At 43.3% G+C, this 21,022-nt stretch overlaps 7 protein-coding genes across 9 annotated transcripts; 4 read left to right on the forward strand and 3 right to left on the reverse strand.

Moving 5' to 3' along the window:
* The first annotated feature begins 3,537 nt into the window (after positions 1-3,537).
* Positions 3,538-5,251, forward strand: BDBG_08233 (uncharacterized protein). The gene has a single exon (XM_002621156.2). The coding sequence runs from the start codon at positions 3,793-3,795 to the stop codon at positions 4,744-4,746; it is 954 nt and encodes a 317-aa protein (XP_002621202.2). The 5' UTR covers positions 3,538-3,792; the 3' UTR covers positions 4,747-5,251.
* Positions 5,252-5,751: 500 nt separating this feature from the next.
* BDBG_08235 lies at positions 5,752-13,674 on the forward strand. 2 transcript variants are annotated; one of them, XM_031723474.1, is made up of 12 exons: positions 5,752-7,603; positions 7,658-7,731; positions 7,803-7,978; positions 8,056-8,162; positions 8,231-8,387; positions 8,458-8,570; positions 8,635-8,722; positions 8,806-8,901; positions 8,962-9,120; positions 9,200-9,389; positions 9,467-11,979; positions 12,069-13,674. In XM_031723474.1, the coding sequence occupies exons 1-11, from the start codon at positions 7,488-7,490 to the stop codon at positions 9,577-9,579; spliced, it is 1,389 nt and encodes a 462-aa protein (XP_031580649.1). In that variant the 5' UTR covers positions 5,752-7,487; the 3' UTR covers positions 9,580-11,979; positions 12,069-13,674. The 2 variants fall into 2 exon arrangements, with proteins under 2 accessions (XP_031580649.1, XP_002621204.2); XM_002621158.2 differs by having other exon boundaries at positions 9,467-13,579.
* BDBG_08236 (uncharacterized protein) lies at positions 9,761-11,267 on the reverse strand. Its single transcript, XM_002621159.2, has 3 exons — positions 11,008-11,267; positions 10,269-10,872; positions 9,761-10,163 (listed from the first exon to the last, which is right to left on the reverse strand). Exons 1-3 carry the CDS (start codon positions 11,110-11,112, stop codon positions 9,934-9,936), a joined length of 939 nt encoding a protein of 312 aa, XP_002621205.1. The 5' UTR covers positions 11,113-11,267; the 3' UTR covers positions 9,761-9,933.
* On the reverse strand, positions 11,394-14,408 carry BDBG_08237 (the record flags this gene model as incomplete). Of its 2 annotated transcripts, XM_031723475.1 has the most annotated exons (8): positions 11,394-11,656; positions 11,718-11,790; positions 11,876-12,009; positions 12,065-12,670; positions 12,752-13,029; positions 13,106-13,250; positions 13,317-13,757; positions 13,820-13,857. In XM_031723475.1, the coding sequence occupies 8 exons, from the start codon at positions 13,855-13,857 to the stop codon at positions 11,581-11,583; spliced, it is 1,791 nt and encodes a 596-aa protein (XP_031580650.1). In that variant the 3' UTR covers positions 11,394-11,580. The 2 variants fall into 2 exon arrangements, with proteins under 2 accessions (XP_031580650.1, XP_031580651.1); XM_031723476.1 differs by lacking the exons at positions 11,394-11,656; positions 11,718-11,790 and having other exon boundaries at positions 11,796-12,009; positions 13,820-14,408.
* BDBG_08238 (uncharacterized protein) lies at positions 13,753-17,202 on the forward strand. The gene has a single exon (XM_031723477.1). The coding sequence runs from the start codon at positions 14,685-14,687 to the stop codon at positions 15,564-15,566; it is 882 nt and encodes a 293-aa protein (XP_031580652.1). The 5' UTR covers positions 13,753-14,684; the 3' UTR covers positions 15,567-17,202.
* BDBG_08239 (arrestin domain-containing protein) lies at positions 16,776-20,147 on the reverse strand. Its single transcript, XM_031723478.1, has one exon. The coding sequence runs from the start codon at positions 19,179-19,181 to the stop codon at positions 17,559-17,561; it is 1,623 nt and encodes a 540-aa protein (XP_031580653.1). The 5' UTR covers positions 19,182-20,147; the 3' UTR covers positions 16,776-17,558.
* On the forward strand, positions 20,044-20,436 carry BDBG_08240 (uncharacterized protein; the record flags this gene model as incomplete). Its single annotated transcript, XM_031723479.1, has 1 exon — positions 20,044-20,436. The coding sequence occupies exon 1, from the start codon at positions 20,218-20,220 to the stop codon at positions 20,434-20,436; it is 219 nt and encodes a 72-aa protein (XP_031580654.1). The 5' UTR covers positions 20,044-20,217.
* Positions 20,437-21,022: the final 586 nt, after the last annotated feature.

A 21,022-nucleotide genomic window follows, 5' to 3' on the forward strand; every position in this document is an offset into this window, starting at 1 on the left:
GTTAGTATTCAGAAAATTGAGAAGAAGAAATAATTGAATGATAATAATAATACAGTAGATCAATGAATTTTACATATATTTCTTGATTTTTATAGTTATTACTGTATAGATGTCTTTTCTAATAAGAAAATCAGAGTCTGATTAATGTAATTAATTATTATTACATTTTCAAAAGATTTGAGAATAAGAGAGACTCTGAGTGGCGGCTTATAGACTACAGTATAGCAAGGAAGAATGTTGATAATTACTACATCTACTCTAGTCACATGTCATCTCAATCTATTTATTTAGCTGTAACTCGCGTAGTTAGATTACAACATAACACAGTAGTCTACAGTTATTCTTCAAGATAACATGTTAATAATTACTACATCTACTCTAGTCACATGTCATCTCAACCTATTTATTTAGTTGTAACTTGTGTAGTTAGATTACAATATAACACAGTAGTCTACAGTTATTCTTCAAGAGATTATGAGGCTCTTTATAAGCAATAAATAACTGTAATAACATGTCAATTGACATCTTCATATGTTGTTACAAGTGTGTCTAGATGATTTATTAAGTGATTGAATTCATGATTAATCTAAGATCTGAGAGAATGTCTGACTTAATAAAAGAATACATGCTTTCAAGATGAAAAAATGAGAAAATATCAGAGCAGTAAACACAAGATCACAGATCACTATTAATATTAATAATGAATTAAAAGACAGCTTCTGAAGTATTTAAGTCAGATGATACAATTATGAAAGAACAATCTGATAAGTTCAATAATAAATACAAAGATCTAATTAAAGATATCAGTAAGATATCAGATAATACAGAGAGCTTAAGTGATTAGAATAATAATAGCTCTGTAAGTAAGAAGACTTATATAAGACTAGAAATTACAAGACTTCAGTATAAAGTCAAGTGAATAAAGACAGATAGAAGTGAAAATGAAGAGCTTAGTACAGATTTGATAAACTATCTTCAATGAAAGAGTAGAATATCTGCATTAATAAAGATTCTTAATGAATTCAGAAATTAAATAAGATTTATAAAGAAGTCTATTATACTCACTGACTCTGTAAATTATTCTATATAAAAGAAAGAGATTCTGCTCACAGTAAGATAATCTGAAATAGATGATATTCTTAATAATAAGCAGATCAATTCTGATGAGAATATCAGTATAAATATGTAATATTTTTAATCAGAATAGAATATCTAACTATATAACTATATATAATCTATGATCACTCTGCAGATCAAATCTCACTTTATTATACTTAAGAAGTTTCAACTATCTGCTTATTCTCTATAATCTGTTATAGAGAATAATTTCACTGAAAGATCTGCTATTTATAGAACTTATCTGTTTCAAGAATTAATTAAGATAATATTAAAATCAAAGAGTTCTGATTGCATATTTATTGAACATTTAATCACAATCAGAACTGATTATATTTAATTGAGATATAATATCAAAGATTTCATGTTTTTCAACAGACTTCTTACAGAGATTAGTAAAGATTGATTATCTTTTATAAAGAATTAAATGAATGTAATAGAGAAGAATGAGAATGCTAGAATACTTGAAGATAATTTCATGAAATTATGTTAAGATATTCTTCTATAATTATCAGTTACTGATGAATCTCTCATCTCTGATAAAAAGATCTCTGTAAATAACACTCAAGACAAGAAGAAGATCTCTGAAAACAAGAATAAAGATTTTATTAAGCTGAATAGAAAGAATAATAATACTATTAAAATATATTATCATTATCAGAAGATTGATCATATTCAAACAGATTGCTGATTAAAATTTCCTGAAAAACACTCTACTAGTTATAATAAGAATAAGAATAAAGATAAGAATACAGAGAATACAGATGCTGCTTCTATTCATAATATTATAAAGTAAGTATTTTATATCAAGAAAAAGGCCTATATAAGTAATCAGATAGAAAAAGATACCTGAATTCTAGACTCTGAATCAGACACTTATATTATATCTCACAGAGATCTTGTCATGACAAAATCTCAGAAGATGAAAGTGATATTGAAAATAATAGATGAAATGATGATTTCTGCTGCAGCTATAGAAGATACAAAGATTTCAGTAAAAGAGATAGATATACTGTTAAATAATGTCTGCTATGTTCTGAAGTTAGAAGTGAATTTTATGAGTATGAATAAGCTTATATATCAGAGTTATATCTATAAGTAGTTGATATATGAAAATAATTATACTATATTAATTATATCTTCTGACTGCATGTTCTCATTTACAGCAAGATTAAGTGAGAATAATATCTATGAGATGAAAAGACTGATTATATATAGAGACTTAATCTGATTTACTATACTTAATGATGATTTTAAATCTGTAAACACATTACAGATGAAAGATGACATAATATTAATACTATTTAAAAGAAATAATATAAAGATTATAGAACTTATAATAATGTAATGATATTAAAAACTAGAACATCTAAATTCTGTAAATATTGTAAAAATAACAGTAGACTCATATCTAGAGATAAGAATTATTAATTAATAAGCTTTATCATTCTGCAAAGTCTGTATCTAGATAAAAATGACACATTTAATCTTCATATCTATGATATAAGCTGTTAAGTCAGTAATGAGATTCTTCATCAATCTGGCAGAGAATGAAAAAACACTTTTCAACAGAAATGACACTCTCACTAGAGAGAGTGTAAGTTATTAATTGAGTATAACAGATTATACAACCTGTTTATATAATACTGAGTTAATAAATCATGATTTGATTGAAAAAGAGAAAATCATGATAAAATATATTAATTCTACAGTGAACATAGCTGACAGACTCATCAAGTTACTGATGAAGCCTGCATTTGAAGAATTTGTCAAGAGAGTTGATATTCAGAAAATTGAGAAGAAGAAATGATTGAATGATAATAATGATACAGTGAATCAATGAATTTTATATATATTTCTTGATTTTTACAGTTATTACTGTACAGATGTCTTTTCTAATAAGAAAATCAGAATCTGATTGATGTAATTAATTATTATTGCATTTTCAAAAGATTTGAGGATGAGGGAGGCCCCAGGTGGCAGCTTATAGGCCACGGTGTAGCAAGGGGGGGTGTTGGTGATTACTACACCTACCCTAGTCACGTGCCACCCCAACCTATTCATTTAGTTGTAACTCGCGTAGTTAGATTACAACACAACACAGTAGCCTACAGTTATCCTCCAAGACAACAATCTTATTACTAATGTATGTACATGTACATACTTTCTGTCTTCTCTGAGTAGTCCCTTTACTCTTTTTCACTATTCAATTAAGGAATAAATAGGTCTGCATTTTATACCATGAAAGATCAAGTATTATCTACTTGCATTCTCATCCCTTGGCAAAAAAAACAAAAAAGCAAGTGAACAAAACATCCCACGGCGGAGCTTCAGCTGGAGTCACCCCACACACCAACCCTCCAGTAACGTTAGTTACAAGTTAGTTGACGTTAACTTAGTTCCCCACTAACGGATGCTTGTTTGCAATATGGCCAATGAGGCTTGGAGCTATTCGAGTGTCATTTATTTTGGGGCAGAAACTGGGGTAGGAATATTTATCTAACGCGGTGTTTCATTGGATATATTGATTGCATCTTCTACCTCGTTTGAGGCTAATAGGTCGGGGAGTTAAGAGTGCGATACGATGGAGGAGAGTTTTTTTGAGGAGGAGGAGAAGGAGGAGGAGGAAGCTAAGGTCGCATTCCCAGTGTTATGAAATGGATATAAATTCAGCTCATGCTCATCCTTCGAAATTCATTTCTGCAGTTTCTTGTATTCAAGAAGCAGCAACCCAAAAAAAAAAAAAAAAAAAAAAGAAGGAAAGAAAAGAGAAACACAAGAATCCGGAGTCATATTCTTCTCTTCCTAGGCGCACAATTGCTAGCTCCTTTCTCGCCCGTTCATACGTACGTACGGCTTACTCCACGCCCTCCGATAAACATGCATCATCAAATATCACCCGCAATATTATACTGGGGAACCCCTGTCGTTCTCATCACCAGCGAAAACACAGACGGCACATCCAACATCGCACCCATGTCCTCTGCCTGGTGGCTGGGAGACCGATGCATGATCGGCCTCTCAAGCGGAGCGCACACGAGCAAAAACATCCTCCGCACCAAGCAATGCGTCCTCAACCTACCCTCCGAGGACATGACAGCGCACGTCAACGCCCTCGCACGCACAACGGGTGCCAATCCGACGAGCGCGTGGAAGGCTAGCGTCGGCTACCGGTACGTCAAGGACAAGTTCGCCCATGCCAAACTCACGCCACAGCCGTCGGAATTGGTTGTGCCATGTCGGATTCTGGAATGTCCCGTGCAGATGGAGGCGGAGTTGGTGAAGGTCAATGAGATGATGGGTGATCTGCCGGAGAGGAAGGGGTCAATATTGGCGATGGAGCTGAAGATATTGCGGGTGTATGTCGAGGATGATTTGCGGCTAGGTGGGTATGCGAATAGGATTGATTCAGAGAAGTGGCAGCCACTTATTATGTGCTTTTCGGAGTTCTATGGGATGGGGAAGCACAAGTTGGTTCCATCTCGGCTGGCGGAGATTGATGAGGAAGCGTACCGTTCACCACGGAAAAATGGAGTGATGCAAGTCGCTGTAGCTGATGAGAAGACGTGTAACGATGAGAGCAAAGACGGAGAGCATGCGAGCAGCTTGTGTGTGCTTCGGGTTAGCTAGAATGAGCTTTCCATAGTTAACCTGTGAGATGGCGTTAGCTTCTGGCTGTTAGACTTGTTCACGTTCCAACGATAAAGTGCATAGAAACATAGTTCAGGCATCAAACCTTGCAAGAAATAATTACTATTTCCTATTAATCGCATTTTATTGTTGCACCAGGGATAAATTTACCAGATCCCTAGCATAAGCAAATGATTCTGATCATTTAGCTTTGAACACATATTGATATTTCCTGCTTACCATGAGGGTAGCTAGGATTTCTGCGCTGCCAAAAACATGCCACCACCGATGTTTTGTAACAAGGCTTATTAAATGATTCTTGCCTTCCATCTTTCGCTTTCAATTTCATTTTTATTGTTGAGATCCGATAGAAGGCTGAACTTAGGCGCCACGGGAACGCGCATTTCTACTGTAGCCACGACCATGGTCTCTAGGCGGCCGAATGCCTTCGAAGCTTCTGCCGGTAATGACAGACCCGATTCGACGCCATAATGAGAGACTGGCGGCTGACTCCTAGAAAACTTGCTTCCTCAAGCCCCCAGGAAACCGTGAAAAATGTGCACGTCAGCTGCACACCAAACGGACTGCATTTATCGCCCTCTGCAATCACGGACATGCATGGCAAAGATATTTCCGATGTTCAATGCAATATTGATAGAACCATTAAATATCTGTAAATCAACATCCTTCCCCCTTTCCTCTTCCCCCCCGCCCCATTAATATTTCTGGGCCTCGTGAAACGGTCAGAGCTTCTGCACAGTGTTAAACATGAGAGAGTCTCCAGGTTAATTATTGGTAATCCGTATGGAACTAGGAGTAAAATAGGCTGACCAGAGACCATGCCTACGCAGTATTCCGGGAGACCTACGAAGCATAAGTTAGCCCTGGGAAACAGTTTGGTCAGCTGGCCTCAAAATAATAGACCGTGGCAAACTTATGTAGTAGTAGTAGTAATAATGCAACCCCCGGAGCATCGGGTTTACCTATTACTGTACTCCGTAGTAGTTACAGTACTGAACGCTCCCACTCGCCGTGTTGGGCCCCAACTAACTGCTACAAACCCTGAGCCTGGAGAGTCGCAATTAGCACGTCGCTTGCTCAGGATTGTGATAACGAGGCTTGGTGATGATGATGATGATGATGATGATGATGATAAATACGCGGTATTTTCTACTACGCCGGCTCAGTTAGCCGAACCTCGAACTCAATATTTACAACAGTTATTATTATATTTGCCGCCCAAGAGCATTCAACAATAATGACCTCACACCCTTGCGCTATCTACTTCGTCACAGTGAAATCGAATAAGGATCGCGGCAATTGAGACCAATGGACGAGTCAACAGCTTCCAGCATGACAATACTAGTCCCTCTCCTCTGCCCTGTGTGGACTTCTGCTCCCATCCAGCACCCGCTTTTTGCTCTGTTTAACAAGTGATTTGGGGAACGGGACGCAAATCCTACTATGTTAGTCCCACTTAATAATGACCAGGTGCCCCATAAAGCATTTGGAATCTTGCTGTCATTTACTCCGTACTGCGACGGACTATTCGCGCGTTCAAAGATCGTTGACTCGCAACCTGGAAATACTGGCAAATCCTGCACCTATCTATCCCACGGAAAACCTACAATAATAAGAATAATTATACTCCGTATTTGTTCAAAAGACAACGCTCACGCTGCCCGGAAGCAGTATATACGGTGGCGCGGGGGCGGGACTAAGCTACGCGCAATGGCTTGCCCTATGGCCCCTAACTACCAGTTTCAAACTACGGACTAGCATGTTTTAACATTTGCCTGGACCCTGCAAAAACAAAGTGAAGCAGTTTTACATTTTGCTCCGCGGATGAGAACTAGAACTTTAAACATTTTTCTTTTAGCTGGGCCTGGTCCGTCCGTGAACTCTGGAACTATTCTACGGAAGGGAATCCATTATTGGCGGTAGCATCACCGAGTGACACAACGCGGATCAACCACTGGCCCCCTGCTGGGTCCTTACTCTGGGGATGGGCCCTGGTTATCATACTCCGTACTCCGTTACATGAATGAGGATTCGTCCCGGCGCACCCGCTGTCATCCTTCGGAACTGATGCGGGTCGCTACCGAGTGCTACTGGGTGCAACTGGGATGTTTGTGATGTGGCGTATTCTGGATTGCCCAAGTTCAATTGTTCTTGTCTACTTCGAGATCATCTTTACCTCTCTAGGTCCCTGCTAACTCGCCATATGACGTAGCAGTGTCACTCTCCGTACACTATTCGTTGGTTCAAGATGCCGGACATCCAGCTCCCAAGCGATATCTTCTTTATTAATATACGGAAAGCTCCACTCTCTGCTTATTTTGACTTCCGTTGGAAGTTTTCAACATTTTTCGTTATTTTCCCCCAAGGGGCAACTTCCCGGCATCCCCCGATCTAGGGACAACTTGGAGTCTACTCCGGTGGTGGTATGATCATGAACCACCTGTCATTATACCAATGGGAGTGTACCAATTGCAAAATCTACCTTGTTTTATCCTGTTTGACGTTTTTGTCGGTCCAATCCTTGGAGCAGACATGGTCCAGATTTTACCTATAAATACGTCGGGGAACTGTGGCCATGGATGAGTATCAGGCCAATTCCTTTGCATCTCCGCATTCGCAAGCAGAGAATCATTTCCTAGGTTTCGAATTGATCATTTTGTGGGACTTCGAAATATCTTGAAGGCTCTCCAGAGTTTCCTCGTCCCGTCGACAAAGACATCATGATGGAGTCGCAGTTTGCTAGGATAGCTTGGTCCCGTTCAGTGGAGAGAGCATCATCCAAATCAGTCATGACCCCGGGATCTCGATCGTTGAGAGGGCTATGCATATCCTGCAGGCATGACGGACCCCTGTTCATCACTGAGGACGAAATTCTAACGGTGTTGCGCAGATCCAGACCACTTAATTCTACTCGATTATCCATTGTCGCGCGAACCCAACGTTCCAACATGTCTACGGAGGCCAGTAAGTATGCTCTATACTAAAACCAGTATACATTGCATCCAGTTGCTGAGATATATAACTATCAACATTAGCTCCTCCAAAATTCCCCTTCTCTCGCCCATCTGGAGCTATTCCCCCACTGGAATATGCGAAGCTGAGAGCCACGAACCCCATTTCTAGAGTTACTCTTTGGGATAACAGTCAACCATGGCTTGTAGTCAAGTACAAGGATATCTGCAGCGTTCTTACGGACCAGCGCCTGTCAAAGGTATGGGCCATCAGCTCTCTTTTGGATCAGAGGAACGTAGGAGTGTCTAATAACATCGGTTCCCTACCGTTTTGCAGGAACGAACACGCGCTGGGTTCCCAGAAATGAATGCTGGAGGGAAAGAGGCTGCTAAAAACCGCCCAACATTTGTAGATATGGACCCTCCAGACCACGGGCGTCAGAGGTACTAAACTGCAGTCTCCTTGGGGGGTGAAGCATGTTTCATGAGGCTTACTGACACACTTCATATAGGAGCATGGTTGCTTCACTTTTCACCAGGGAGCATGCTGAGACGATTCGGCCACATATCCAAGCCACGGCTGACACTCTTCTCGATGAAATGATAAAGAAGGGTTGTGAGAAGCCTGTAGATTTGGTCCCAAATTTTGCTCTACCGCTACCATCATACGTTAGTTTCTGCTTCTTAAAGCTAAGTCTTTTGACGAATTTGGATACTGACGTCTATACTACATAAATAGATAATATATGGGATGCTGGGTGTGCCGAAAGAAGATCTCGAATATCTCACCCAATGTAACGCCGTCCGTAGCAATGGAAGTTCCACCGCTGCAGCTGCATCTAATGCTAATAAGTGAGTTCTGCCTTTGTTGGTGTCTGATTGTCAAGCTTGCTGACTAGATTTCGAATGGCGATAGAGAGCTTCTGGACTACATCGGCAACTTGACTGATAAACGGCTTGAAAACCCAGGACAGGACATGATTAGCAAGCTTGTCGTGGAACAGGTAATGTTCTAATCTTCTATTTCCCTGGATGTGTAAAAAATAAAAATAAAATACAGTACTAACCACGATCCCTATAATCACAGCTCAAACCTGGCCACATTGACCGATTGGATGCCATACAAATCGCCTTTTTGATGCTTGTTGCCGGAAATGCCACTCTGGTGAACATGATATCGCTTGTACGTTTTTATAACCCGGTACTATTACGTGAGAATTGCCGTTTGCTAATGAACTTTCAGGGCGTCGTCACTCTTCTCCAACATCCCGAGCAATTGGCAGACCTCAAAGCCAATCCATCTCTCGCGCCCAAATTTGTTGAAGAACTCTGCCGCTTCCACACGGCATCAGCGATGGCCACGAGGCGGGTTGCGAAGGAGGACATCATGCTTGGCGGTCATGTACGTTGTAGCATCTTTGTATCCAATCTCTGACAACTGGGTGCCTTTCCCAAATGCTAACGTGTATGGTTCCCTACAGCTCATCAAAGCAGGCGAGGGAATAATTGCTGCCACCCAATCCGGCAACCGAGATGAAGATGTCTTCCCAGACCCAGATGTCTTCAATATGCACCGCCAGCGCGGTTCTGAGCTAGCTCTAGGTTACGGATACGGTGAACATGTGTGTGTCGCTGAGGGACTGGCTCGAACTGAGCTTGAAGTTGTTTTCTGTAAGTCATTTTGGAATAGATCCTCGTCCTCCACTTAATTCGCGTCTACGTATTACTAACATATAAACACAAAACAGCAACGCTATTCCAACGACTACCAAACTTGAAGCTTGGGATCCCACTATCTGAGGTCAAGTATTCTCCACCAGATGGTGATGTTGGCATCACGGAGCTGCCTGTGGTTTGGTAAAGAGGTTTTACGTTACTAACCGCTTACTTCCTTCAACTCCCTCCCAACTCAGGGTTCCCAAACTCCACTCTTTTCTACATCATTATTTAGATAAAAAGGAAAACTTTCCAAAATTTCCCTAAAAAAGGCGGGTTATTAGAGCCGAAGCAATAATAGAATTGCTCTAGATTAGACATTTTAATGGACATCCTTTATTTATTTACTACTTTTGCTAAACAAATTCGATCGACATATTGAGCGGCTCAAACTTAAACCAGCTAACTAGCTGTCTGGAGGACTACTGTTCCTCGACGCGAAGGATCATTGAACAATACGACTCGACGCTGGTCGGGCGACAATGCAATACGAATCAAATCACCACCATTTTGACAAAAATTCTTCCAGAGATTCAATTTTTTCATCTGGAAAAACGGTCTTGATATCTACCCCCTGCGTAGTTTTGTCGTCCCACCAAAAGTCTCCCTCGAGGATACAAACGGGTGTGGTCCAAATGAATGTTCCCATCATATCATTCGCTTTCTCTGCCTCCTTTATTCTGCTTTCCATATCTGCGATTGATATGCGCTCGATTTCGAATGGTTTTCCTAATTCGATTTTCGTGAATATACGATATATAAAAGCTTCTCTTTAAAAGGGTGGTAGTGGGCCCAAGGATTCAGGATTCTCAAATTCAAACCTGTCATACATACCTCTGACCTTCTCACAAATCCCAATAAGCTCCTTGCAAGTAAGATTCTCCCCGGACATCATAAACTGATCTGGCCACTCCTCCAGCTCCAAAGCCTTCGCCACGAACTTCCCAACATCATCAACCTCGGTAAACCGCATCCTCTTCTCCTCCATCCCATCCACAAGTTGCGCGCGACAATTCTTCAGATCAACCACCATATCAAACCCAATCGGCTCGAGCGATTCACTGCTCATATGCCTCTTCCCATCCTCAGTCATCGGCGAGTAATAATCATAGAAGATCCCCGGCGTGAATAGCGTGCACTGGATCTTCTCCCGAACCGCTGGCGAGGCAAGGTGGGATAATACTTTCCGCTTCGCAGCCAAATAAGGGTAGCGGTCTTTGCGGGTGTGTGGATCGAGTTCGAACTCTGAAGGCACGAACCGGCGAATGCCTGCTGCAATGCATGCGTCGACTAATCTAATCTGGCCCTCCGCGAATGATTTGTCGTCGAAGCTTGCTGCGGTTGATATACATGTATCGATACCGCGGAGCGCCTCCGTCAGTGAGGACTTGTCACTGTAGTCGACTTTACGCCATGTGATGCGCGGGTCATTAGAGCGCTGAAACGTCAACTCGTTAGCGACAATGATATTGTAGCAGCTACTGTAGAGCACTGAGGACATGGAAGAACATGGCTATATGGGGTCTTGCAAAATAGAGAGAATATGCATTTCTCATTTGGAAAAATTACTGACGGGCTCTCCTCTTGTCAAGACGGTCACAGAATGTTTCCCTGTTGCGAGAATTCCGCGCAGAATATGGTGCCCGAGAGCACCGACACCCGCGATGGCTACTTGCATCGTGGAGTTTGGCTTGTCACGCTACTCTGCTTTCTTACGATGGTTTGGAAATGAGTATTCTTCTTGCGGGTTTCTGAATGGCGGCTCGGCTCATCTATCAGGAGTTGAGGCCTGCTTCATCAATGGGGTTTTCAGGATGACTCATTTGCATGCGGAATACGAGGGGATTTCTCGAACTAAAAAAAGAAAAAAGAAAGAAAATTGAGGATTGTCGCCCAGATCGCGCACGAGTGTTCCGTACGTACCGCGGAGTATAAGATGAAATTGGTCAATGAGGATATCTACGATCACGCAAGAAATCAATTTCCTCGAGGCTTGAGTTCAAAGTGTACAGCTACAAAGAAAAAAAGGATGCAATGCAGCAGGTTAGAGATATACCGTGCTGAAAGAAAGGACGCCATATTACAACTAATAACTCGAAAACCGGAAGACAAGCTCCAGTAAGCTCTCCAGATTTGTCATGACTTGTCATTTTTTAGAATGACCACTTGATGCCCAACGGCTCTTTGCCCGGAGCTGTGCTCCATATCTATAAAACAAATACCTAGCTAGATGTTAGGACGATGTAGGATCCAACACAAGGGAGATCCCTAACTGTTACTCACGGGAATGGCATCATCGCAACAGTGAAAAACCCAAGAAGCGATGTTGCCCATTGATATCCCAGCTTTTCGTATACTATTTTTTTTTTTTTTTTTTTGGCGTGCAGAAGTTAGCCGCGCCGCGGGGCAAACGACTGGTTGTCGAAACTATTGGAACTTACATCGAACACCAAATATAGGAAAGGCGGCTGCAAAGATGCTTCTTAAGATCAAGTTCGCACCCATAGCACTTGCCGAATATAGTGGATATGCATGTACAAGAAAGGTCAGAATCCCATTGTACGAGAGGACGACGCTGGTGAATTTCATTAGTGCCGCCCAAAATCTCCAGCCAGTTAGATCTGACGTACCCAGCGCTGAAGAAGCCACTGCCGATAATTGGGACAATCCAGTGAATGGATTTATATGTCGTCCAGCCGAACCAGAACATACCAAGAGGAAGCAAAATCGAAGACGCAATTGCAGGGGGTAGTCTGTATTCTGGCTCACTCTCCCCTGGCTCTCCTCCGTTCGCCTCCCTTTGACGCACAAGTCGCCGATAGTTCCAGTTCCATAATGGATGCGTAGCAAAGGAAGTTATGGTTCCGAAAAGTAAACCGAGAAACGATAGGCCAACTTGATATAGTTCGAAATCGTAATTATGGGTAAAAACAGCATAGAAAGCACCAAGGAAGAGGTAGAGAATTCCAAGGGCTACGGATGTATAAACACAAAGACATGTTATCATTGGCTCGAGGAATAGCAATTGCAGCGGCCGCGCAAACGACCACATCACCTCCGTTGCGATTGATTTATCAGTCTTTTCGATCCAGGCATAATAAGCTCGACCAGTCTCCCTGCGTAATCTCTGTGCCTTGTGGCGTAACAGAACGGGATGGTATGTTTCAGGCATAAGAAAGACCATGCAAATCAGCAGGGAAGCGCTCCAGATTATGACGACGTAGAATGACCATCTCCTTCGCATCGTAATCAAGTAATATAGCGAGTTAGCCTTGTGCTGCCTTCGTCCGGTTGATATCACAATTGAGTTCACATACCAGGAGGTGTATTGGTTAATAAATCCTCCAACTAGCGGCCCAATGATGGGGCCCATGAATGGAATAGCAGTATAAACCATCATTGGTCGCTGCAAATCATCCTGAGAGAAAAGATCTCCGATCGACCCTCCAGCAACTGACATAAATGCACTGCTCGAGAATCCACTAAAGAAGCGCGATATAAGCATTGTTTGGATGTTTTGGGCAGCCGCGCACGGGATTAGCCATAGAATGAAAAGTACCATGGCGACTAGGTATACGGGACGGCGGCCATAAAACTACAACTCGTTAGTGTGATTGTGACTAGATACTTTGTCCGTGAAAAATGATTAGGTTATGAACCGAGGGACTTACTTCGGATAAAGGAGCAAGAAACAGAGGGCCAACTCCAAGGCCCAATATGAAGAGAGACAGGCCAAGAGTTGCAACGAGCGTTGAGCAGTTGAATTCCACTGTGATCTGATCATATGTCATCGTGTATAGCGCGGAGGTGAAAATCCTATGCTTCGTTAAATTCAAGGTCATTTCGTAATATTTCCTTCCATATATATGATTGTTTGCTTACGTGCACAAGGAACAGAGAGTTATGATGGTAACCATAGACCATCGCAGGATCAGAGAAAAATTTCGCGGGTCCGCTGGATCATCTGGGCCGTCCCAGCGGACCTCAAGATCCTCATCCTCTCCATTTTCAGGGCTGGGAGTGGTTGGTAAAACAAGAACTTCCCATGTATCCTCTTCGCCCAGCATTTGCGTCCGGCCATTGTGTTGATATTGTGTATTGGCGTGGGTTGAATTCCTCTTCGAATAGCACGCGCTGCCCCGACTATTCGCACTCATAATCACAACCCCATCACTTAGAGGTCTACGAGGCCGTTCTCCGCTGGTCAGCATATCAATGCGGGAGAAGAAGAAAGGACTCAAATGCGAATTGAAAAAAATGGCTGCACTCTTCTGTAGCCAAATATTTGAAGCTTCACGCCAGTAGATATTTCGTAGAATAAATCTGCATTTTCGAGTTAGAATATCAACTACCTATAGACATCATGTGTGGATATGGGATCTTACTTGCACCGAGTAAAAACAAGTGAGACGAAAATCGCCATAATTTATTTTCCCCAAGAATATTAGCTAGGGCAGATGAAAGGATATCAGAGTCGTTTATAAAGACAAGCGTAACTCCTAATAAGATTTGCCGTCATCTTTGCCCGAATGCGACTATAGTGAGAACTTTAGGGTTAGATATGAATGCGCCTTTCAGATATCAGGCTGATCGCGTCTACTGTGCGAAGATAATGCACTATCCCAACAAACTATGACGCTGTCCTCCAAATCCTACATCGCACACAAGAGCCATCTAGCTGCTATCCTCGTCGTACCCGAACGCGCCTAGTTCGCTCGCCTCAAGGCCTTTTATTAGTATCCGAAAACATCTTCGTTCACGAAGCCGATGCAATGTCTGAATGGAAGGGCCCATTATTTTACTATCGATGCACTGTTCTTCCTGGAAAACTGAGGATTGTATCAAATTTCAGCTCTTGCGTTTGTGCTCCGTATGTTCCCAGCGAAATGCGTCTTGGGAGATTTCCAAGCCACTGAAAGCACCAGTCGACTATTTTCATGTCTCACAGACATAATTAATAACAGCCGGAATCCGAAGAATTGTTTTCCAATGCCTGAAGCGAATTGGCTAGAAGAAGCCTGCTCGTAGGGCGAAGGCTTGACAGGGGTGCTTCGGCCTTTAACCCGATTTAGATAAGCTTAAACATAAAGTTTACAACCTTAATTTATCGCAAGCTTCCTCCTGCTGCTTGCCCACTTGCCCTGGCATCAATAGTGTTCCAAGCTTGCGTATTCCACAATCTGCCTAGCCCGTTTAAATTTCCCGTTAGTTTATTTTGAGCTTGCAATTCGTTCAAATAACGAGATCACCATGCCGCCTCGAAACCGGAAAGAACGTCGAGCAGCCCAAGCTTCATCCGCAGCCGGCGATGACGGCTTTGACCCTGCGTCAATCCCCCTCCGCCACCCTCCGACAAATAACCCCTCCCAAAAACCAAAGGCCAAAACACTCTACGAGCTCGCAGCTGAAAGAGAAGCGGAGCTAGGACGATCCAGGTCAAAGACCAGCCTCGAGCCACCACCAGGCACAGAATTCGTAACTATTTCGCCCGAGGGAGAAATAGTCCGAGCCAAAGACTCTAAATCAACCACAAACAATCCACACAGCAATCCATCTTCTGCGGACGACGAAGTCGATGCTGATGAACCAATTCCCCCGCTCCCAGACACGATACTTCTCTCTCTGCCCCTCTCCGTTCTCCACCTTACACTATCATTTCTCGCCGCGCATCAGTATGCCCAAGACATCCCCCTCCGACAACTCATCCAGAACACGATATTTGTAGCATTCCCTGTTCTCACTTTCGTCATCCATCTTGCTCATGGCCATATTATTTCGTTCGACAGATTCACTTTCAGTGGCAAATCAGGCAAACAGCGGGACGAAAAGGACCAGAAAACGGGACCTGAGGACTCTGCAAGTAATAGCAAATCCTTGCTTGTAAGGGCCATTACATATTTCCTACCCCCTTCGGCAAAGTCCATGGTATTCCTTCCCATAGCCTTATTTTTCGGTGGGCGGTTAATATCTATGACGAATGAAGCGTCCTATTATGCTGTGATGAAAAAGACACCTTCTATCGGTACACTATGGGTTTGGGCGGTGCTGGAGCTTCCCTTAGTGCCAGCTATTTTTGGAGTTTTGGGCCCAATCGGCTGGGCTGTTCTATATAAAGGATACGGGATTATCTGAGCTGTTTTTGAACACGAACAGCGAAGCGGCGTGGGATGTTATTTCCTACGTTAAATAACTATGTCTTAGGCAGGGCTATAATCACTTTCCGGCTTGTTCCCGTTTCATTGCATTATGCGAGCTCGGAGAGCACTGATCGGAAGTGGAATGTGGAATGTGTGTGTGGTACTGTACTTCCGATTTTGATACTGGATGGCACAGGAGGTATGCAGGGACATAGACACAGCTCTCACTCCTGTGTATTGAGCTCGAGGGTACAATGGGGAAAAAAAACAGTCAAGCACGAAATACCGAAAACTATAGCTACGACAGCCTTATGGAATTGATAGGGAAACCTAATTCAATAATCACTTCTAAAAATGAGAGACATATTGTCCATCAATATAGGTCCCAAGATAAAATTTCCCGGGCTGGCCGTATGCGGGCCAATACTCATTATTGTTTGGCTCATGTGTTCCTAGGTAGTTGATACGCTCAATCCGATTTTGGCAACTAGCGGCTAATGCAAGCTACACCAAGCTGCATGTTCAATTTTATGCTCTCCGTTTCTGTGGGCTTCTCTAGGATTTCCACAGATGCCGTTGCCACCTTGGAACATAAAAATTACAAGAAGGACAATGTTTGAGCTCATTTGAATCTATTTCAATCGGCGCCCCACCAAGGTGGCAAAATCAACCTCCAGATGATGCAACTACCCGTCGTCGCTGCTTGGCCGCATGTGCTTGGTATTCGAGCCATGAATGGACTGCCTCGACCAAGCAAGATAGCCCTAGAGCAAATTTGACATGTTAGTAGGTGGTGATGGTAAGTTTGCGTTGGAGTTAGTCTCTCTTTCTTTGCTGTTTGAGTTAGTTTATGGGAGATCTGCGTTCTTTTCTACTATTATTACACTTTTGTGCATTTTAATATTCCAATATGTTGACGCTGGAGAGGTACGATTGTCCGTTTAAGTCTATGGCCTGGAAGAGCCTCTCCCCTTACATTTCACCTGTCTATCTGTTAGCTCTTTGGTTTACAACTAGTAGGGTACAGGGAATGTTCAGCCTGCGAATCAACTAGAGTAGAGTAATTATTTTATGGTAGAGCAAAACTGGCAACCTGTTAAGATACTTCGGGTCTACATTAGGGATGACTTAACAATGCAAGCAGAGTCAAAAGATCCCGAAAAATACAATAATTAAAAAAAACAAGAAAAGCAAAGCAAAGAGATATCTGAAGATTTCTTTAATATGATTTAATTCCTAACTTGCTTTCATCCTCCACGGGAAATAACTATTTAACTACACAACGATTTTCCAAATCCGAGTAATTTTCCAAATCCGAGTAACTGCTTCGTTTCTTTGCTTCCCACTCATGCTTTCGATCCATTTCCCCATTACTGTCGGCCAGGTCATACAGAACCAAAGATAAATAAGGGGAACCAGACGGTACCAAGGGACACAAAGGAGAACATAGTAATAAACGTAAAACTAACAATAAACATTGAAACTATTCGGAAAACGTATGGGGAATCAGGTGAATAGATATCAAATAAACGACTCTAGTAACAAACTATTTCCAAGGACAATCATTAAACGGAATCGAGGAGCAAGTAACCATCGGAGAAAAGAAAGATGAAAAGAAATTAATAACCGTACAGATCCCATATGTCCAACTCCAATGCTGTTTAACTTTTGTTTTAAAACAAGTAATCAGAGAATAATACTCAGCGAGGAAAATTAAGATAAAATAGAGGAATTAGTGATACGCGTGAAACATATCATGAAGAAGTACTCGAATAAAAACCACTTATGAGAATCGTAACGCGTTTTTCTCAGCAGGGTGCTCGAGAAAGGGGACATAATAACGGGCGCTAGGCGAAAGAAAATTGGAATATTTAGGTTGATATGGGTAAGGGCAAACATTTGAACGTTCGAATGTTAAAAGGTCAGGCGAAATCAGTAAAAAGCGCCAACCATGAGGCAAAATACCGATGCGGGAATATTTTTGCCATCACTGCAACAGACCTTCAGCGATATCAGCGGCCGACGAGTGAGAGTGACGGGAATCTTGTGTTGGCGTGTTCAATTGCGGCTCTGTTTCCAGATCATCTACCGTTAGACGGTGCCCCGATTCCCGCTGTGGGGCTTGTTGGGAGGCTTCACTGGAGTTCCCTTGATGGTGTGGAGAGTCATCGAAAGCATTCATTTGCTCAAGCTCCTCGTAATCCGGTAGAGGAAGGGGTGAGCCAGTGTAGTCTTCTATGCTACTGGAGGCTCTATCGGGCATGACATACCCTGGTGGACTGTCAGGGACATCATCATACACGGGTGGCATCTCCTCATCCCAACTTATTCCCAAGCCACCACGTTCTGTGACATGCAGTGGAAACACCATACGCAAGACTCGGGCTGCGCCAGTTGGGGTGAGGAATTTGGCGTTGTTTTCAGGGCAATATTCCTCTGAAACAATTTGCTCCATAACAAGATCGTGTCTGACCTCCAAACCTCCCTCAGGGGTAGGCGAAAGGTGACATAACGGGTTCGCGCCTGGTCTGATGTTGGCTTCGAACTCGATGTGTATTTCCCCACCAACAGTATCGAAATCGCTCTTCCATCCGGATCTCTGCTCACCATGACCGATTATACGTGTCGATTGGTGTAAAATTCCTTTTCCCTCAGTCACTTTGTGAAGGTGTTTAGGGCAAACATGGGAGATGATACTCTGATGCTCTTCGATCCGCCACATTGTCTTCCGTAAACGCCATCTAATGCGGCCCCCTTCCTTTCTCTCCACAACGCCACAGAGGGTTAACTGAATGGGGAAATTTCCAATTGGGTGAACTACGGATGGTAGGGTAGCCCGTCCCACGAGGTTGGTTGGAGGAAAGATTCGCATTGAATATTTATCGGGTCCAGGCATGACCGCTCGCTTTATTTTGATGGGTCTGTTGAGACAGAGTTCCTTCCCAGATGTAGTCACGGCGCATGCAGTTAAGTTATATGAAACCGCACCTAGTGACCCTTGGGTTGTTGGTTGCAAGTTGCCAGCAAACAAGTAGCTAAATGGATAATCATGAATGCCGCTTTTGAGGTGGGCAGGCTCTGTCAAGAATTCCCAGCTGGTCAACTCCTCAGTTTGATATTTGCAAGCTGAACAATCTCTCGAAACGGGTTTTTTCGTAGAGACTTTTCGGGTCAAACACATCCGCAGTGCCTTAAGGGTGATTTGGCCTGGTACATCCGAGACTGAGAGCAAAAGACGACCTGACATCAATGCGCCAGTAGAGCGACTGGGGGGACCGTATAGAACCAATGGGGGGGACTCGATGGTAATATCCAAGTTGGCGGGAGGTAAGCGGTTATCCGATGATTTATCCCCAGAGCGCAAATGGATCAAATTCCGCCTCTTCTCCTGATGTCCCCAATGGCGATACGGGTGGATCAAATGGTCCATTGAGAACGAAAGACGACGCTCTGGACTATCTGTTATGGAGGCTGTGCTCCTTTGGGAAGATGACGATGAGGTAGATCTGATAGTATCGTGATCGCTGCGCTCGGGAAGTAGATAGGAGGAAGCGGACGTCGGGAACCCGGACGACGACCGCACAAAGCTGGAGATGAGCCTTCCTGGCATGGTGACGGCTGGCCTATGTAGTTACGGGTAGTGATTGCCAATGCACCAGAGATATTGCAAAAAGCTAGAGTGGGTAGGAATGACGGCGCGGATGAAGCGGAGAGTGAATGAAGTATTATGCCCAAGCAGAGCAAGCAAAGCAAAGCAAAGCAAAGCAAGCAGCAGCCAGACAAAACTAAAAAGAGTGACTTGACTGACTGCTGCCTCTTCAATCCAACCTCACTTCTGGCGTATATTCTCGTTGCTTCTTCTGATTCTCTTCTTATAGTTCCGATTTCGTCCCCAAATTCGTCATTGGAAGCTTGCCCAGGTATTCTATACCAACCAAACAGGGTTCAACCCGATAATACTTTGAGTCTCAGTTCAATATCCCGACCACTGAAAGAAGAACGTCGATAACTCGAGGAAGGCAACCTGGGTGATATATATGCTGTCAAAACTGAGTATAGCAGCTCAGAAAAGTCAAGCTTCAAAGAACAAAAAAAGGGCAGAAAACTCGTATGGAACCAATCCCGCCGCCGATGTATTTCGCCGTAACGGGCGAGTAAAATACCGACCAGTGGCAACAAAAGCGGGTATTGCTCGGTTTCCGCCCCGCCAGCTCGTTCTAGACTTTATTTCTTGGGATGAAATTTTTTATACTTTTTAGACGGATCGGCATCAGGTTAATCCACTCTCAACTCTCACGGCCCTATTGTTAGGTTGACGGCTCAGGAGTCAGGGATCACACAGCCTATTATTATTAAGTATGGTTCCTCAGGTCTCTTATCTAACCCTTCCTCGTCCTCCTCCCTCCGCGTTCTGCACGAATGGGATATATGGTTGGCATGGCAGCAAGGTTCTCGCGCCGCCTACTGAGGATAGTCCTACGAAAAGTATCCTAGTCTCCGCGGGCCGCGTGAGTGCGCGTTAGCAATTAAGAACAATATTAGAAAAATTATCCATAATACGAGAGGAGCTGCCGTCACCTGAACCTGGTGACCATCCCCGCCGCAGCAATCGTTGTTGATGAACTCTGCACGTCTTGCTGCCAAAGATGTCATGGCGCGCATCACGACGCAACCAATTAAGCTCTGACTCAGGCCAACCAGTGCGCGGCCTTGACGTGTCTAACGCCTCTGCCGCTAAGAAAGCCGCTAAGAAAGCCGCTAAGAAAGCCGCTAAGAAAGCTTTTCTTCGGCCATTTTTATTGTTCAAGCGCCATGGCCAGCAGCCCATGTCAAGGGAGCTAGAACTAGGCCTAAATCCGGAATAGAATAGCCTCAATGGATTAGTGGGCTACCTGAGTGATCAGGGGAGTTCCCAGCTCATTGAGTTGATCCATTTGTTATAGGAGGATACTATTATGACGTACATGGGAAAAACTCGCGCGTGTCCTACAGTCTTTCTACCCCTTGGCCCCTTGGGTTGTTCTCCCAAGTTCTAACTTCTTAAGACGACTCTGCACCAGGGGAAAGAGAGCAGACAAGCCAGAGCGGGACTCTAAACAGCGGGTACCCAAGCTTTGAAGCCCCGTTGCCTCGGTCCAGTGGATGCCAGGGTGGTGCTAATATTATTATATGGGTTATATGGGTGGAAAACAAGCTTACCAGGGGCAAAGTTGAAAATTACAGCTAAAAAAAGTAATTTCAAGTCCAAAATGGCCAGTGAAGACAGCAGAAAATATGAAAAAAAAAAAATGAAATTTTTTTTTGAGAAAGTAGTAGACATGGGGGGAAAAGGGGAAAAGGGGAAAAAGAGTCTCCATCCATCTAAAAAAACACACCAAACCTTCACTGATCCATATAGTCGACTCCGGCAGGGTTTTCCGCAGCCACCTTCCAAACCTTGCAAGCAGCAAC

The sequence above is a fragment of the Blastomyces gilchristii genome, assembly GCF_000003855.2.
Source record: "Blastomyces gilchristii SLH14081 genomic scaffold supercont1.23, whole genome shotgun sequence".
Taxonomy (NCBI): Eukaryota; Fungi; Ascomycota; class Eurotiomycetes; order Onygenales; family Ajellomycetaceae; genus Blastomyces; species Blastomyces gilchristii.

What these genes read in the sequence shown, in the direction of transcription:
- BDBG_08236 (XM_002621159.2), bottom strand. Translation starts at nt 11,112, where the DNA reads ATGCAAGTAGCCATCGCGGGTGTCGGTGCTCTCGGGCACCATATTCTG. An exon ending in TCTTGACAAGAGGAGAGCCC is followed by an intron (nt 10,873 to 11,007) that starts GTCAGTAATTTT and finishes TTGACGTTTCAG; the next exon opens with CGCTCTAATGACCCGCGCAT. An exon ending in GATTTGTGAGAAGGTCAGAG is followed by an intron (nt 10,164 to 10,268) that starts GTATGTATGACA and finishes AAATCGAATTAG; the next exon opens with GAAAACCATTCGAAATCGAG.
- BDBG_08239 (XM_031723478.1), bottom strand. Translation starts at nt 19,181, where the DNA reads ATGCCAGGAAGGCTCATCTCCAGCTTTGTGCGGTCGTCGTCCGGGTTC.
- BDBG_08238 (XM_031723477.1), top strand. Translation starts at nt 14,685, where the DNA reads ATGCCGCCTCGAAACCGGAAAGAACGTCGAGCAGCCCAAGCTTCATCC.
- BDBG_08233 (XM_002621156.2), top strand. Translation starts at nt 3,793, where the DNA reads ATGCTCATCCTTCGAAATTCATTTCTGCAGTTTCTTGTATTCAAGAAG.
- BDBG_08235 (XM_031723474.1), top strand. Translation starts at nt 7,488, where the DNA reads ATGATGGAGTCGCAGTTTGCTAGGATAGCTTGGTCCCGTTCAGTGGAG. An exon ending in GGGCTATGCATATCCTGCAG is followed by an intron (nt 7,604 to 7,657) that starts GCATGACGGACC and finishes GGTGTTGCGCAG; the next exon opens with ATCCAGACCACTTAATTCTA. An exon ending in GCAAGCTTGTCGTGGAACAG is followed by an intron (nt 8,723 to 8,805) that starts GTAATGTTCTAA and finishes CTATAATCACAG; the next exon opens with CTCAAACCTGGCCACATTGA.